This window comes from Aplysia californica, unplaced genomic scaffold (assembly GCF_000002075.1).
Source record: "Aplysia californica isolate F4 #8 unplaced genomic scaffold, AplCal3.0 scaffold00009, whole genome shotgun sequence".
NCBI classification, from domain to species: domain Eukaryota; kingdom Metazoa; phylum Mollusca; class Gastropoda; order Aplysiida; family Aplysiidae; genus Aplysia; species Aplysia californica.
The window spans coordinates 1,771,640-1,790,292 of NW_004797279.1; the positions used below are offsets into that span (position 1 = coordinate 1,771,640).

General features: G+C 37.6%; 1 protein-coding gene across 5 annotated transcripts in view; it reads right to left on the minus strand.

Annotated features, from left to right (window-relative positions):
* The window catches only part of LOC101847462 (dynactin subunit 1), a 57,058-nt gene that overhangs the window by 18,736 nt on the left and 19,669 nt on the right, over nt 1-18,653 (minus strand). For 2 of the 5 annotated variants that reach the window (XM_013082664.2, XM_013082661.2), the window contains exons 16-28: nt 17,952-18,051; nt 17,098-17,183; nt 16,592-16,719; nt 15,977-16,091; nt 15,576-15,629; nt 13,469-13,600; nt 12,589-12,672; nt 11,562-11,624; nt 10,505-10,607; nt 8,229-8,261; nt 7,207-7,227; nt 2,404-2,503; nt 1,208-1,301 (exon numbers count right to left, since the gene is read on the minus strand). In XM_013082664.2, the coding sequence (XP_012938118.1) occupies nt 1,208-1,301; nt 2,404-2,503; nt 7,207-7,227; nt 8,229-8,261; nt 10,505-10,607; nt 11,562-11,624; nt 12,589-12,672; nt 13,469-13,600; nt 15,576-15,629; nt 15,977-16,091; nt 16,592-16,719; nt 17,098-17,183; nt 17,952-18,051 (1,113 nt within the window). The remainder of the gene's footprint in view (nt 1-1,207; nt 1,302-2,403; nt 2,504-7,206; nt 7,228-8,228; nt 8,262-10,504; nt 10,608-11,561; nt 11,625-12,588; nt 12,673-13,468; nt 13,601-15,575; nt 15,630-15,976; nt 16,092-16,591; nt 16,720-17,097; nt 17,184-17,951; nt 18,052-18,653) is intronic. The other 3 variants (XM_005089778.3, XM_005089780.3, XM_013082682.2) reach the window with 3 other exon arrangements.

Consider the following 18,653-nt stretch of genomic DNA (forward strand, 5'->3'; position numbering starts at 1 on the left):
GGTAACTTAATGCTGGAAAAGGCAGGACAGATAGACAGAAACACCAGAAGGAAAGAAATGAGGAAGAACCTACCAGAGGCCCTCTCCAACCACCCAGTTATCCCTCGTTTTGAATAATTTTCAGCATTAGTATTGAGATCAGGTTCACACAGCATGTATACCTGCTACAATTGCAAAGTGAAAGAGACAGTCTCCGAAAAATTGTAACAGTAATGAACCCAATCAGTACCCTCAGACAAGAGTCATTCTTACCTCCAAAGAGCAGCAGAGACCACAGAAGTAATGAATTTGAAGGCTCACAAAGAAAGCCTTTTTTTCAAATACTTAATAACTTCATGGTATCATAATTTGGGATTAATTGGCTTACACTACTGATGAATGCCACTTTTTGGGTATACCTACGTATCAGAAAGGTATCCATATGTACAAATGTAGACATCCCAGTTTTAGGCTACTGTCTTTGCGCAATGGGCATGTTGGTGTAACATCAAAAGTTTCAGCCCCCATTGACCTTGAAGGTCCCCTATATAAAAAAAAAGTCAAACCCAGTTGAAAATGCTTTCAATGTGCAAGGCACTCGTAGTAACTTTGGTGAGGTAAAAGTTATGGTTCAAACAACAGGAAAATATCATGTTATAGAAAGCAGAAGCAAACGTAGCAAAAAATTAAGTTCTGTATGAACTGTAAACCAGCTTTAGGAATGAGATAGGGGGCTCAGCAGCTCAATGGGTATGTTGTTCACCCGTTAGACCAGAGGTCTAGAGTTCGATCCCCATCAGCATCTATTTTTTTCTCATTGCTTCTATACTTCATGACCCTAGGGTAGATAGAAAGCTAGGAAGCACCTAGTCTTTTGAGTGAAAAGAAAATTTCAGAAGTCCTATGTGGGATTTCCACATGTCAAAGATGCCTTGGCGGTTATAAAATTGAAAAGGGTTGGCCCTTTGGACTGCATTATAGCCAAATTTAAAAATCAATTCTTACCAAAAAGTGAAGCCACTCTCGTCAGTTTAAATATTAAGAGTACTTTTGAAAACAGCACGTGACTGCCCCCTCAGACAAGGGATGATTCTACATTCTATGAAGATAAAACAGCCATGTACATAAAAATCAGCTGCACAGTGAGATGAAAATCTTACAGTCAGTTAACCCTTGAGCTCTAACAAGGGTACGCAGAAAAAGAAGAAAGAGATGAACAATATCCAACCTTTTTGTCGTGCGTTCCATCAAAGTCGTACTCGCCATTCTCCATGGCGTTAGCCAGTTTGTTCATGGTGCCCACAACAGTGCCAAATGACAGCCTGTGAACAAAAACATACAGCGTTTGGTATTTGAGATAGATTACAGAACATTGAAAGTGAACTTTTTATAGTCTTAGCAAAAGTTGTATCACACTTGCAACACAATTAGGTCATATAAGTACGGAAGATTAGAGGTGTAACAAGAGAGTAACAAACACATAAAAAGGAGGAGAGATAAGGACAACAGCTGTTTGATAAGAAAGAAGGAGCAGACCACATCAGATCATCCGTCAACCACCCACAAATTGAATTTGTTAAATAGGTCTGCTCACAGAAAGAAACAAAGCAAGGACATTTTTAAGGACCACTGTTATGATGTTCATATTACCAAAACATCATAACAATCACACAAAACAAAATAGCTGTTAACTATAAAAATCATAGCCACATTGCTGGATTGCTCTGTTCTTGAGTTAGAGATGAAGTTAAGCTCGTAAGCATGCTTACAAAGGCAGAAGTGATAAAGATAATAGCAACATTCTTGTATGAAAATTGTTTTGCATTAACATCAACCTCATGCAACCTTATTTTCATAGTGAAATGGAAGCAGAATCTATTTAATTATAAATATTTTTTTCGCCAATATTTGAGTTACAGTTCTGTGTACAAAGTTGCAACAATGACACTGATGACCATAGAGAATACCCAAAGTTTTCAGACATTAGCTGTTAACTACAGAGCTCTTGTAATGTTTTAAAAAAAACTTTCCCACATTACGACATGTATCATCAGCCCTATTATTTTCATAGAATGATAACTAAAAGCATCAATTGTTTAGGTAACACATTTCTTAGTTAAAAAGAATTATGACAAAGAGTTTGAGGTGTCCCATAGACATCACTCCCTTTCCTAAAGAGGACAAAATAAACAGTCCCAAACTTTCTCAGGTTTGAAAAAAAGTCAACCAGTCCTTTCTCATGAAAGAAACCTTGAAGACAATGGGAATAGCATTCATTTAATTTGACTCAGAAAAGCAAACTGGTTTGCAAATAAGCAAATTGGATTAGATGAGATTGAACTAACACCAATCTTTACAAAATCTGTGCAGACTAGCTACCCATAAAATTAGAAACAGCCAACCTTCCCGTGAAGCGTGCGTTACCTGAGACTCTCGTAGGCTCCAGTGTTCTCCTTACTGTACACCTCACTGGCTGCCTGGTGGGCCATCTCCTCCATCTTCTGGGGCAGGAGACCCTCGCGGTCTGCAGACAAACAAACTGGGTGTCAGCCACACGCTTTGACAAAATGTTACAAACTTACATGTCATCTCACATAAGACAGAGCAGGCAAGAAAAGACATTTGATAGCTATTTCAAGGGGTGCCTCTAATACTCTAATGAAAACTTCAGAACTCATCAGATAGTTTATAGCCAATTGGGAAGTAGACACTGAATACACAACCGATACAATTTTAAAGCAAAGAATGGAGTGGTGATGGTGGTGGAGGGATGCACATTAAGTTAAACAAGGAACAAAAGAATCTGTATTATCCAACATTTAAAAACATGATCATTATAATTCAGGAATGACTTTAAACACAAAAACATCTTTGTTCTCATTGTCAAGGAATGTTGTATGCACAAAACGCTCACAGCACTAATCCTACCATGACAGCAGTCCCAGTCACAATCAGTATCTAGTACTGACAAGGGATAACCATCCAATTACTAGCTAAAAAAAGGAGGAAGAATGGCTCTTTGACAGATTTGCATTTACTTATTCAATTGTTTTTGTACCAGAGCATTGATATCTTATGGTGCTGGAGAATACCTGTAACATCAACAGTGGCATCAAATTTTTCTCTTTTGAAAAGAATCAGGTAAAATGACAACTTTGAAGTCTCTCAGTAAGTAATTTTGCCCTTAAGTGAAAGTTGCAAATAAAATGGTTTGTCTTCAGCCTCCTCTTGAGCCCGGATCAACAGAGGCTTCGTACTGATCCAAGCTATGGCATAGGGAAGACAGCACACCATGCTCTAAAACTGAGGTCTAAACTGGGTGAGAAATACATAAAAAAGACGATGGTCCTTAAACCCTCGGACAGAGAATATAGAGACTGCATGTTCAACATCTCAATAAACACATTAAAAATTATTTGGAAGGCGGGCTTCTGGGCTGTGACCCTGCCTGTTAGGATCCAGTGGGAGACTATATATCTTAGCCATGTGGAAATTGAACTCCAATCTGCTGTGCGCAAAGTGAAGAGCTTAAGAATTGCTTCATAGAAATTGAAGAACAAAAAGACAACATCACATAAAACAGGCATATAAAAAACAGAAGAACCTCTCACGGGATCCTCTCAATATCCTCTGTGAAACACATAAATATCAAATTTTCAGAGTACCACACTTAAAGATAGGCAGAAATCTGAAGTCATTTGTGCCTCCCACATTGACATCTTTCAAAACTTAAACCATATCATCACAATGTAGACCCACTAGCAATTAAAAATCCATACCCTCATACCTTTAAAATATACAACACCACTGCTAATCAAACAGGTTAAACATTTTATAATTTGATTAGCAGGCAGCAGTATATGGACTATATTTATTCTAAAACCTTGAGAAAAATTTTCTATTAAAATTAAAACAATATTATAAGTTAGACCCAGTTGTTAAACTTTTATGTTACTCCAGGGGCAAAAATCATACTTAAAAAAAAAAGAACAGATGAAAATTTATCTGATGAACATACAAATATATGCAATTATTAGGTATAGTCTACTCCAGCAATGACGTTTCTACATAAATGACTGTTGCATATGTCCTCAAGTCCCCATAACCTCTGTGATAATCATGAACAGTGTACATGACACAATCTATTTTAGTCAAGAGTCATGCAGTGAACTCATTCCACGTTAGAATCCAAAAAAGGCAGACAATTTTCAAAGGGATAAAGGCTTAGCATGACACCATGGGTCTACAGCTGAACCCTTTGATATTAACAGTTTTCTGTGCCTACCACACAAAAACCTGAGGCCTAACTGAGCTTGACCTTGCTTTGAAGTTTATAAGAAGCAACAACGATAATAACAATATGATGCAGATAATTTCTATAGTGCCCATTCCCATACAATAGCTGTAGGTGCTTTATAATAGCTGCTACCGCCATCTCCAACTTCTTTATCAAGATCCTTCAACTATAAGCATGGGTTTGCAGCCCTAAAAGGTTACCTTTATTTCTTTTCCATATTTCAAAGGAGCACTGCTTTCCCACATGTGACATTTACTTAATCAAATAAAGGTTGGCTCAAAACTTATTAAAGCCAGGGCAAACAAAGTTTGGGATGTTATGGTAGGCTACTATTTCACAGAACATGTAATAAACTTGAACAGGTACAGAGGAAAAAAATTACATGATGCATCCAAAATAATAAATTCTTTAAAAAATAAAGATTATATGGTACTTAAAAAACTGACAAAATAATTACACCTAAAAAGAAAAGAAAATGCAAGCACATCTTGAAATATAAAATAAGATGGGGAAGCTACTTTATACACTTTATTTGATGAGAAGGAAAAAAGCAAGGTGCTTTTAGGGAGATGAAAAAAAAAGTCTTTTTCAACAGGCTGGAAGACAGCTCAATTAAAAAAAAAAAAGGTGTTTTTACACCCTTTTCGACACAATTTAGACAATTTTAGAGGTGGCCTTTGACCATGCCTGTCAGGGCTAACCCGGGCAAAGAGGGAAATGGCATCCCAGCAGAATGACCAAGATAATTCATAAAAATTCTCCCCAGACGGGAATCGAACGCGGATCTTCTGCATACAACAGCCAAGCATTTAATTACTACATCACAGATGCCAGTAAACTGATCTTGCACAACTGAGCTATTACATTCTATTGAGAGAGTTCTTAAAATATTAGCTTGTCTCTCATGACTTATGATCACCATACTCTGAATGTTGTAATTTCAGCAGCTACAGTCCCTTTAAATATTTCAGAAAAACTGTTCTAAACATTAACAGAATCCTACAAGAAATGCTTTCTCTTTGCTCTTTCAATACCGAATGAAAGTGCCATCTTTTGCGACAGAGTCTGAAAAATGAAGGAGCTCTAGAAATAGGAAAGAGCTTTAGCAGACGTAATTTTTAAAAATATCCCTTAAATACTACAGACGCGTTCTTGACGCTCTGTTAATACTATTCTTTATGATACTGTTTTCCATATAAAATTTCAGTGACTTAAAAGTAGACATCTCTGAGAAAATACACAGTTAAAAAAACACACAGTTAGAGAGCTTAGTCATGATCTTTTAGTATCAGTCGTTGATATAGCTGAAATAACACATGCCGAAGAAGCAAACACAGTTGCCAGTATTTATCCACAAGCATTTCTCTTGATATCATGCCTTTTCTCCCTGTTTGCATCCTAAACCCACACCTACCCCCCCCCCCCCCCCCCCCCCCCCCCCCTACCCCTCTCCCAACATACACACACACATACATTCACAAAAAGTTATTCCCTCCTCTCTTTCAGACATATACATGCACACACAGAAACATAGTAATAGATACAGACACATAACCACACAAACGTGAGTAAACCCACGACATTATTTCAAAACCCCTCCCACATCAAACCCAACCATCATGCTATCCCTTGTCCCACATAGGTTACTGAGAAAGTCTGAAGGTTCCTCAGAGAAAAGAGAGATTAGCAAGTGTGTCTCCAAACCACCAGGGACATTCACTTCAAGGCATCTCATAACAAAGCCAAGCGTGTTAGCTAGACAGGAGGTCACTGAGTAAAACTCATAAACCACAGATCGAAAAAAAACATAACCACATAACAGGTATATAAGACAAACAACAGTTGAATTCATAAATGGAAGCAGATATATATAAACATGAAGCCAGTGAAATGTTCACTGAAAAACAAATTAACTGAGGAAATAATTTTTGTTAAAAATGGCAATTGATCAATAGCGAAATAACCAAAGTGGTAAGGAGAAAAGAAACCAGATGGGTCAGTAATGACTACATGTCTAGTCCCAATGAGCATGAGATGATAATGTGGCCAGAACATTATGCATAAAAACAGCAGATGTACATGGTACATAACCAAGTGCTCTGTAATGACATTTAGAAAAATGGTCGCCATACTTTTCTTTCTGATGCATTAAAAGCCAATCTAGAGGCCAGTTACATCTTAACGTAAGAAGCCAAATTCACATTTGATAGTCATTCATCCCTTCAGAATGAGGACTCACTTGCATACAAAATAACTCTATCCATTGATCAGCTCTTTCTAGGTTACCATATCAGTCATCCAGGAACATGCAGTGTTGTAGCCAGTTAAGAGCATGCCACTACATTTGCATATCCTGTCTGCGTAAATTTCCTAGTTCTACATGAAGTCCTGGAGACCAAGTGAATGGCAAACACTTTCAAGAATATCCCGAGAATATTCCTAAAATTGTGAACCATAGACATTAAATTTTATCCATTAAAATCTAAGAATGCTCCATGCCAGATTATCTCTCCTGTTCACTGGATCACGCATTCGAGCCCCAGCTGACATAAACGAAATTCCTTAGACAGAAAATCGTGTTACAATATTACATTCTCCCTGTCTCACTAATCCAAGGAAACACGTTAACTTGAATGCTTCGCGGAAAATAGAAGCAGTTGTACCTTGCTAAGGCCATATATTTGTGAAGTCTTCATGCAGTTAGTGTCTAATATTTATATGAATGCTGAAAAAAAAAATGATAGAGAAATGACATTATATGGTATTAAGATAATACAAATTTTGATTATGAGTAATTTGTGTAAAAATCGATATCATCAATGGTGTGAAAGTCTCCTGGGCATAGTGGGAGCAGTAGAGTAGTAAGCAGAAGCTGGGGCCCTCATGCATGAGGCCGAGTACTTGGTAAACATTTATGTGAAGACAAATACCTGATGACTTAGAACTAGACTCTGAAATTCAAATGAGCGGAACGAAATGTCAGTGGTTATGAGGTTACGATGTGACAATCGTCTTCTGATAAAGAAAATTCTGGTTGCCACTTGGAAATGTCGAATTCATTACACATTTGAAACCACTTAGCAAATTCATATTCTCTGGGAGGAGCGTTTTTGCAAATACATGGTCCTGTAAGAAGAAGACAGAGTGGCACAGAAGATGTAAAAAGTCTCAGCTGACAGCACAGTATGAGAAGACAAAAATAGAAAAACAAGGGAAGGTAAGCACATGGGGAAAAGAGAAAGAAAATGAAAAAGGAAAGGCGAGAAGAGAAAGAGAATGAACAGCATAAAAGACAATGTTAAAAGAGAGAAAGGTGGAAGAGAAGGGGAGAAGAGAGAAAGGGGAAAGGGAAAATGAGAAGAACTATCCTCCTGTGAATGTAAGCCTTCAAACAAAAAGACTATTATTAGTACACAAAACAACACATGACACAAACCATGATGCTAAAATGAATATTTTAAAAGGAAAAACACTTCCAATCAGGAAAGTTAAAAAAAAATAATTCCATAATTTTATCAAGTCTATTGCACAACACTATAGACTGTAAATAACAAACAGAACAAACCAAATTTAAAAAATAAACCCCAGAAACAGACCACAAACAAATAAGACTGAAACAAATAATACATTAACCTTTAGGAAACAAAAAGGCCAAGTTGATGCAACTATTCCACAAGCAATACAAACAACTTTTTTTCACTACCAGCTTTCTTAAGAAACAAGTTTCTGGAGAGGGTCCGAGCAGCAAGCGAAAACACACACACACACACACACATACAAACACACATGATATGGGATGCAAGAGAGTCATCCTTTTGATAGACACAAAGGAGCAACATGTTAATCACATGCTGAGATGGAAGTCTCTCTCTCCCCTCACTTGGAGGGCTCTAGCTAGTCAGAGAACACCCAAAATGCATCAGTCGGCAAACAGGGGGAACAGGGATTTTACCTAACAGTTGCTCCAGCTCGTACAGTTTACCACCTTGGTGGGAACAAACAGAGTGATAATCAGTTGGCTGGTTTGTTTGTCTGTTACTTCAAATAGTGATGATGTTGCTGTTCAAACTAGAGTGGTAAATGACGACAAGTCAGCTAGATGACTTACATTTTGCCAGAAAAATCGAAAAGAATAAAAATTATACTGAACAGGAGGAGAACCAGTGAAGATAATAGTGGAAATTTCATAGGCCTTCACTACATAAAGAGAGGTAAATAGAATTCACAAAAGAAACAACACAAGCAATAGAACGCGAGGGCGAGAATAGAATAAGAAGTGTAGCTTTCCACGACTCAGAAACGAAAGCTTTCATCAGTGCAGCAATGAACTATCATGATGGAGGACAGACAGGGATATCCACCCAATACATTTACAAGGTGACCAGACCATACTTAGCCCTGTTCAGTTTGTTTTGTATTGTTTTATCACCTCCGAGACACAGACAGGTTATTTCAAAGTGAGAGCGCTAAGAAAGACAGCAAAGATGGTACACTACACTGTAATGAATATCACACATATATATGCACTTGAACATATATGATTATGTGAGCCTGACTTGCGTAAGAAAGTAGCATCTTCTGCTCATGTATAGTAGGTTTTTTCATTACCTACCAATCTTACAGAATGATGTCCGAATTTTCAACATACACATTAACATTGAGAGGACCATCAGTGATAGATGGTAAGGACTATTAATGTTTTACGCACCCTTCCACACAACTAAACCATCTAGGAGGAGGGCTGCTTAGACCTTATCTGTGAATGATTCTACATAACAACATAAAGGCAGAGGTACTTGATAAAACATCGTACCCATGCCACCATCGAAGTCATATCTTTTGCATGCAAAATGAAAAGCCTAAACATAACACCACAGACGCTAGTCAAGAAAAGTTTGTCAAAAAGTAAGACAACGCAATGTAAATAACATATGAGCAGACCCAAGACTATTTGTCTGTTTATATTTTTTTTGTTCCACATACGCAGAAGCACATCGATTTGAACATGGATATTGAGCTCTGAGGAAAAGCAAGACAGAATGAAACGACAGGAAGGTAGAAAATATGTAAGTCCCACAAGTCTGAACTTTCAACCACTCACTCTATTTCCTTTGCTAGACAATCCATATGGGTAATAAACAAGCACACAACACAACACCTGTTACACGGTAGAACAAAAGGCAGCAAAAGTAGTTGTAGAAGGGAAAGAAGTAGGAACAACCAACTGATCCTCAAAGCACCAACTCACTGAGTGAACAGAACAAAAATGGAATAAGTCCCCTGTTATGAGACAATTACCAAGATTTTCCACATTATCTCTGTAAGATTTTTTTCCGTAAACTCAAATAGAGTAACTTCTCTGTCCAACTCAGTCCAACAAAGTGAAATAAATTATTTAAACCTGAAACAATACAACGCTTAACTGCACATTGATCAACATTTAACGTGCCATGGCTTTGCAGTTGAAGCAGCATATTAAGAAAGAACATACTGCAAAAGAAAGGTGATGCACTTTTGATGAAGCCATGATTTTGACTTCATCCAAATAATTACAACTGGCCTCAACAAACTCAGCAACTCAAATGGCTTTCTTCTTTTTTTCAAAGTGAATGTAGTAGGGCAAGGCCTCCACAAAATCTACAAAAACTCCCTTGCTGACAAATTGAAAAACTTCCCGACCATAATATCAGTTACATTAACAAATTAGAATTGCTGTTTTAACATTATTGAACAAGCATTAATGTGGAGTCTGAAGTCTTATACATTAACATTTGATTATGATATTTAAGCACAGTTTACAGATTAATGCTTTGTTTAATTAAGACATTCAAACTAAGCACATATGGCATAATCAATTTCTTTAACATCTGACGGCAAAGGCAAACGGCAAAGCCAAAAACAGTTACCCTCAATACCTTTGTTTCAGCTTGATTGGTCAAAATGGCATTGCTTTAAAAAAAAAAAGCACTGAGAGCAAAAAACATTAGCTAGAGCGCATACTCAGAATCCTTCAAATTCTGAGATTGGTCAAGTGATAAATAAATATATACAAACAATTTGAAACAAATATTTGAGGCAAAAGCATACTGCAATGTTAAAGCAATTTTAAGCCAGATTGTCAATCATGTAAAACTCTTACATTGCTTGTTCACCTGGAAAGTGTGACTGAGGGTAAATTAAAAGGATCTGTTATATAATGAAAAGGGCAACAAAAAACAAAACATGTACCTGTCATCACAGCCGCCTGCTGCATTGCGCCAGCAGACACAATCTTCAACACCCGAGCAACTGAGCCGATCTGCTTACAGGCATCAGTCAGGAGATCCTGTATCTATAAGTATAATGTAAACAAAGAGTCAGATCTCTGAAAATGTGTGCGTGTGCGTGTTGATTTGCATTGATTTGATGCTTTTCTATACACAAATATATATCTCATTTAAAAGTTAAAGCAATGGATGTGAAAGAGTAAAAAATTAAAAAAAGAAGAAATGACAAACTTCCTGTTTCTAAATGAAAACGTTTTCCCTTCCTGAAAGAATCAAAAGAAGTTGGTTTCATTTGAAGCTTCAAATTTGGTACATTCTGACAAGGTAGAAAAGGGCTTGACCCTTGAATCTTTCACAATGAATGTTAATGTAGAAATCAAAAGGTACTTTTGTGATAAAGTGAACCAAGGCAATAATAAAAATCATCATTCTCATTCTGACATTCAACTTGTACTATGAAGAGTCAGATGGGGCAGTCAACTATCAAAAGATGGGGTAGTCAACTATCAAAGTGACATGACAGTAATGACATTTACTGAGACTGACACCTCCAGCACAAATAGCAATCATCATACTAGGCCTAGACCTTTGTCACATGGCAATGATCAAGTTCAACACAATTTGATACTTCAATTCTTAATGATTATAGTGGATGTGAGTTAACTGAGATAAAGCCATAGCCAGAGAAGGCCATGTGCATTAAAATCTCACTTACATTATGAATGAGAAAAGCAACAATTTGACCGAGTCATATCTTGGCAAACTGAGATCATAAATGAGAGTTTTATTTGCAACATGTTTTCATCTGGAAAGACGGGTTTAAAGTGAACTGGACTGTGGGATGTTCAGAGTAGATGGATTACTGTACAAAATTTTTACATTGGAAATGCCAAGCAGGTTAAAGATGCGTCAGACATCCATATGTTAAAAACATAAATAGTGAAAATATACGGCCCAACAGCAAAAGACTCTGCTTAAGGAACAAGTAAGACAACTGCAAAAGCATTCACTTTTCTCACCTCTTTGCCATACTTGAGAGGCGTGGCAACGGCAGATCCCTCTTGTGGTAGTCTTCTCTTGATCTGATAGATGTTGACCAAGTAAAAATATAACCATCCAAACACACATCACTATGCCGTTTTCATTGACAGTGATCAACTTTATTGACCCCACAATCAGAAATTTGTTCTAGTTGAGATTAACAGTACTTATATAACTAGTAAATGGACCTACTCTCTCTCTCTCCCTCCCTTACCTTTACAGCTCTCTTAATTCTCCATGAACTCATTCACTGACTTGAGAATGTAGATACGCTTCGCACAACAGCAATTAAACACAAATTCCGTACAGCAAAAATCTTATGTTTATGTGTCCTGATATAGTGGAATCATACTGATCAACTTAAAAAAAAAAGTAAATTTGGAGTTTCATGGACACTACAGCTTTGGAAATCACCAAACTGGCCGCCATTTTCTCATCAATATTACATCTGACACCACGCGACCCCCCATTTCCTTCAATAAAAAATATCTCAACTTCTATTCACAACAGATGGTTATTTTTTCCATCAAACGCAAGGCAAAAGGACAGGCTTTTAGATGATACCAATAACTTCATCAGCCCAAAAACAGCTTAGTGACACATACATTTCAATGTGGAAGAATTAGACTTTGTAAAGTAGTTTACTTTGAACAAGTCATTGTAATGGTGATGTTTTAAAACGTAAATAGAAGCAGATGAGGCTGACCACACCAATCCACCTACCAAAAACCCACTCAGTAGATTGAATTTTATGTCTTCTCCAAAGGAGGTCCTCTTTATATTAGCCAAAATGACGACAAATTCGTCTTCTTTGGCTATTTTCAGAGACCAGTTTAACTGGAACTCATTACAATTTGTGTTGGAGAGAATTTAAACACTTAACATTTTGGTGCAACAGCAGTAACAAATGCTTCGGGGCTAACCTATGTGGCACACACAGCAAAACATTTAAAACACACATTAACAAATATCCACAGAGCACAGAAGGCTCCACAGATAGCCTACCTTTCTGGCACAAGTACGTGTGTCATTGTTGCAGGTCTCCAGATCCTTGAGGAGGATTGAGAACTCGCTCTGCTCCTGGCCAGGCTGGGGAAACAAGTCACAGGCTTAACAAAGGTACATAGCAAGCAATCTCTCTATAGCAAGAGATTTCTCTATAGCAAAGAAAGGATCTCTCTACATTAAGGAACTTTTCTACATCAAGCAATCTTTCTACATCAAGGAAACCTTCATCTAATGCAATTATTAAAAGCAGCCATTTCACGAACATATCAAGGGTGTGGATACAATAAGACCAAGCCTGACCCCCTTACCCATCCCCATATACATTTTTAAAAAAAAGAATTAATATTAGACATACAGTTTAACAAAGTAAATCAAAGACAAACTGCTTTCTTTTCTAAACACATTGCCATCTGTCTTTGAGAATGTAGAGAGTCAAGAAGATGGAAACAATACATCAGCAACTAAGTATAAAACTCCATAGTGTTACTGTAGAGAATTCAGGCAGGTTATAGACAAGAGAAGAACATTTTAACACTTTGCAGTCACACAGCCAGCAGTACAAAATACCCCATCTGGACACCCAGACAGGAGAGAGACTGAACAGACTTCTCGGGCTTCTGCGTCAGGTGACCAGAATGGATAATTTTCATCAGCGCATTATTGCGCCAAGAGACCGCAAAGTGTTAAAAAGTTGCTGCTTTGATATGGGCAGATAAAGATTGTTAAAACAGCCAATGGAGAAAACTGAAAAAGTCACCCACTCTCCTTTTATCTTTGGAAACAATAGCATTAGCCACAAAGGAGGATCTAGGAAGTGACATCTCATTCAGACATTTAGAAATACGTAAAGGAATCTGTCGAAAGCAACTTTACTCACCAACAGCAAAACCTTGAGACGGCTGGTCTCGGTCGATATCGCATCACAGGCAGAGAGAACAACTTTGACATCATCCCCCATCATGTAGGTGCAGTCGACCTTCTCATGGGACAGGTGAACTGAGTACAATTGCTGCCAGGGGATGCAAAAAACAAAGATGTCACCAAAACTAACCCTCAAAACACAAATCCTCTCATGAAATCAATGAGAGAACATCACATCTTCCATTTCATTACATATTTATCATGTACCATTGTAATGTCTTTTTTGTTTATGGACTTACCTTTCATCAAAGATAACATTGATTCTCTGTCTCTTTTACAATGGTTATTCATTTCTAACTTTGAACTTCCATCTTGTCTATAAAAAAAGTTTGTTTTTCAGTATTTTGTGTACATTTATTATCTCCAACAACAGCTTAATACAGAGATGCAACTTGACTCAGTATTCCGACTTCAGGATCTGAGGAAGATTTTGCTGTATGCGTCCATCATCTGTTGGTTCTCAAGTGTGTCCCATTTCTTTGAATATTTATGGCTGCTATTTAATGCAACAAAAGGTAGCCTTGTGTCATTCTCATTTTCTGTTTAATGCAAAGATCCTTTTCAAATAACCTTTCTATCTCATTTGAGCACAGTATTTACACTCTAAACATCTTTTTCAATGAATAATGCACATCCATGAAATATTTAGTTAAATCATAGCTGCCACTCAGGAATTTCAAAAAAGGAGGAAATTCACGCAAAAGTGTACACGCGCTCTCCGAAGGCCGGAGTAAAAACTGAGATCCAGAGGCAATATATTCTGGAAAATCTAACCTACGGTTTTGGAAGAGAAAAACTGTCATATTTGATAACCATAGGCAACTGAATTAAAATGTATTTTAAAAAACCCACAAACAAACAAACCCCAAAGGCAGTAAGTTGACTAACAAGCATTTGAGTCAATTTTTGAATGGCCTAAAAATCCAGTGTTTGTTGCCAGCTGTTGTCTCATAAAAAGATTTCTTTCACTTTAATTTAAACTTGTACATCGATGTACAGCAGTATTGGATCAAGGAGGCAACACCTTTGCCGCTGTACTGAGTGATTTCAGTACTCCTGTACAATTGCGGTCCCGTTTGCACTTAGTGCCCCTGTAGTGTGTTTCTTATTTAGAGATCTAATCTAAACTGAAATAAAATTATAGCCTAGGCTATCTAATCTAGACCTAGATATCTAAATATGAGTAGATCTAGATTATATCTAAAGATAGATTATCTAGATCTAGATTCACTTCCACAGCCACAATAGCCGTCATATAAACAAACCGGACCGCAATTGTACAGGAGTGCCGCGATTTCTTTATATCGCACCAAACGCAAAGTGCAGCAAGCGGCTCGTTCAATTTTCTAATGAACTTTTAAAGTCGCACACCGGCTGCTTCTTTCTCATTCCAGCTCCCTTTATTTTTGCATTCTGCATCAATTTCTCTCAAATTTCCGCCGTTTTCAATGACAACTCGGCGCGCCAACGTCCCGATCCCCGATCGACACTGTCGCTCCACAATAAAAAAAGTGAAACTAGCGCTAGGCAAAGAAGAACGGAAGTAGAAAGCTACGGGTGGACATGCGCAAGCCGCGTTTTCGTCTCTCTCCTGGTTCGGTGTTTTCCGCGTGTAAAAAAAAAAAAGCATAGCAATTTGCGACCGAGAGCTAGATGAAGCGGAGTTTCCGCTATTTAGCGGGAAAGTAGCAGCTATGTTAAATAAAAAAGACACACCTAGGAACCTTTAACATACAAAACACTAATGACTATTCAAACTGACGAAGCCTAATTATGGCGATATCTGGAAACATTAAACATTCTTCGCTTTACATGCAAAACAGAAGAATTTGTTTTCTACATGGTCTATATTTCATTGAATACCATCATCTCTTGGAATGCTGTGTCCTATTCAAACTTAAAACAATTATAATTTGAACAAAGAAGCCCACATTGAGGAGTTAAGTCTTGGCTACTTTAAAATTCTTGCATGTTCCTGCCAACAGAAGCTAAAATGTATGTCAAATTTCTTAATAATCTTCTGTATAAAGAAACTAATGCACAACAAAAAGAGGCCAACGAACCTGGAAGAAGTTGATGCTCTTCTCTAGAAGATCAACTGACACTGTCTCATCCAACTGAACAATAAAAAAAAAACATAGCTCAAAATATTATAGCATAAAATATCATCTAGAGCATGTATAGACATTTAACAAGCACAAACAACAATGGACATATGTACAAAGAGCAACCACTTCTATGTCTCAAAACCTACAGTCTCACCTAAACATTAATTCATTAAGAAAAAGAAAACACATTGAAAGTATGGTAGTAGTTTCAAACCCCAGAAATTCACAACATACTACAAAAAAAGTCTTTCCATCAGAATGGACATGGTGACTAAGACAAACCAGTATACAGTCATTCACAACAACAAAAAGGAAGCCTATACCCCCACCCAATAAATACAAACTCTCTGTCATACCTGATCTTTTCGCAGGAGATCAATAAAGTAGTCCACAGATTTCTCGTGGGCAGCCATTTCTGGCTGCAGAGTTCCAACTTTAAGGAATAGGTCACTGCTGCAGTTGTTCAGAGCACTGGGAATGTTAAAAACATACAAGACCTCTAAAAAACCCACTCTTTTCAAAGTAAAAAAAAAAATATGTAAATGTATTTTTAAAAACAAAGAGTAATGTTTTTACATGAATTTCGAAAAGTTCTTTTGAACAAAAGAAAATTTTTTTACATAAAGATTAGAGTTCTTGTTTGTAATATCTGAGGTATCTACTGCTGAAATAATAAAGTTCATATTCCTACTTGTAAAAAAGATAATTTCTTAGGGCTTACAAGGACATTACAACCCCCCACCCCCATTCAACCAAGCCCAAGAAGACAATGTCTTTTTGAAAAAACTAACAGTAACCAATCTTTAGAATAAAAGTAACCTATACAGACAAAAGTAAAACCTCACTTGAAACAGAAACCCTGGACATCAAAATTCACATATTACTATTCTTTACATCCAAGATGCCTTCTACTCATGTCTCCTGAGTGATTAAGAAACAATTTCTAATAACTAAGAGAATCCCTGTCTTACCTCTCATACTGTCGCATGCATCCTTGTAGAGCATTCAGCAACAAGATCAAGTGGTTAGCAAAACTGCATTGTTCTGCCCTGTGGGTCTTCAAGACATGGTCTCTCTCGATCTTCTCAGAGACTTCAAACTGAAATGGCGTGAAAATTATATTAAATTCCAGTGGTAAAGGATGACCAAATCCTTGTCTTAGGATAATTCATTTTTTTTTCTTTTTTTGTCATGAATCCCACTAGTACATGTGTGTATGCCTAAAGAACAGTATTGGAAGACGCATTTGCTCCGACTGAGTTGTAGGGCTATTATGGTCAAAAATCGATTTTTAACACAAACTAATAATTAAAATAAAGAATAGCATGTTCACTTTCCTCTGGGCTTGAGTGCAAGCTCTTTAGTAACGGCATCTGTCAAATCGTTTCACTCTCCCTAATTTTTCTCATATTGCTGCTACCCACAGACTAATGCTGCACCGTCTAACCAGCACTTTCCTGTGCAACGGATGACTCACCTTGTCCTTCAGCTGAGAGGCCAGCAGCTCACACTTGCTGATGATGCGGGGAATCATCAACAGGATACCGATAGCATCATGGTCACCTAGGAGATACATGGAAAAGCACCACACGAACAAATTATGGTGAACCCTTTTTATGTCATCATCATGACAACATGCATTAATACAAAACAAGCTGACCTTGACTCCAAGCATCTAGGTGAGTGTTACATGAATGATAGTGGAAAATGCTTAACAGGATGCAATGCTGTTTGCCCAGCCCTGAAGAAATACGCCATTACCAATAGCCACTTTCATCTTTCTTAAAACTTTAGCCGAGTTGAAGAAAATGGTAATTTAATGCAGTGATAGCTGCTACATTTCCTCCCTAATGGTAATAATCTGCTGGGACATTTCAGTGACCCACGTTCAGCACTTTTTAAGGACCCCCGAGCAAGTGTTGAGTTCCCGCATGCTGTCAGCATCGCTGATCGCTTATGACGTCACAGCGCCAGACGAGAAAGAGAGAATGGTAATAATGCTTCTGTGCTCTGACAGTGAAACCATGATAGACAACAATATCAGAAAATGAACAAGGCTTACCAGGAGCACTCTTTTAGCATCCACTGGTGAATGAATGGAGGGCCCTCAAGTTGGGGGGGTTCTTCTACATTCACTGTGGGTTACTATAATACCTTTTTTTTTTTCAATGTGTTAATCATCCTGTTTGCTTGCAGTAAACTACTTTTACAACTCAATAATTGCAACAAAGCACCCTTTGATAAATCAGCAACCCTAACCAATAAACATAATCTGCGCCATGCAATGAGTGACTGTGGCTACTAAATGAGTAGTAGACAAGAATATCTTACCTCCACGTCCCATGAAAGCCTCCGGCATGAAGGAGAGCAACATCTTGATGTGAGCATTGGCCAGCTGCACATCCAGCTTACGAAGCTCCATGTCAATGGTCTGGAGACAATAAGAGCTTTTTTATTCTAAGCTCCTTGAAGAACTGACTTATATATACAGATATAACATTTTTAAAAGTCATAGCAAGCAAAAATCTCTTCATTTTCTGTGATTGACTCAGCATAATGTGCCTGATTTTGTGCCAACCCGAATATTGATTAGGGGTGAAAGCGCCATAATCAGACAGCCACCGGAACAATCAGTATGGATACCTTGCGGGCTTTGGTGCTGGGGGGAATAGAGCACTTATGGACCTGTCCGGTGTGCAATGACGTTGTTGCCCAGGACAGGTAGGCTTAATATCCCACTTCTTTCAAAGCACTGAAAACTTTCATTTGTCTGCTTACTCTGTTTGAGAATAATGAACACTTGGTCACAGAATGGCTTCAGTTCAAAAGATTACTGAACCTTTGTTTTTAATCATTTGTAACATCTGTTCTATGGAGACAACTCCAGCCTTGATCTTATTTGGCTCAAGATGAAAAAGAAAGATGTTACATGAAGGAACACATACAATACCTGTAACCACACAGCCCAAAATATCAGCCATTTCTTGCATTCACTGACATGAGCATTGTCTGGCACACATTAGCCTGGACAGT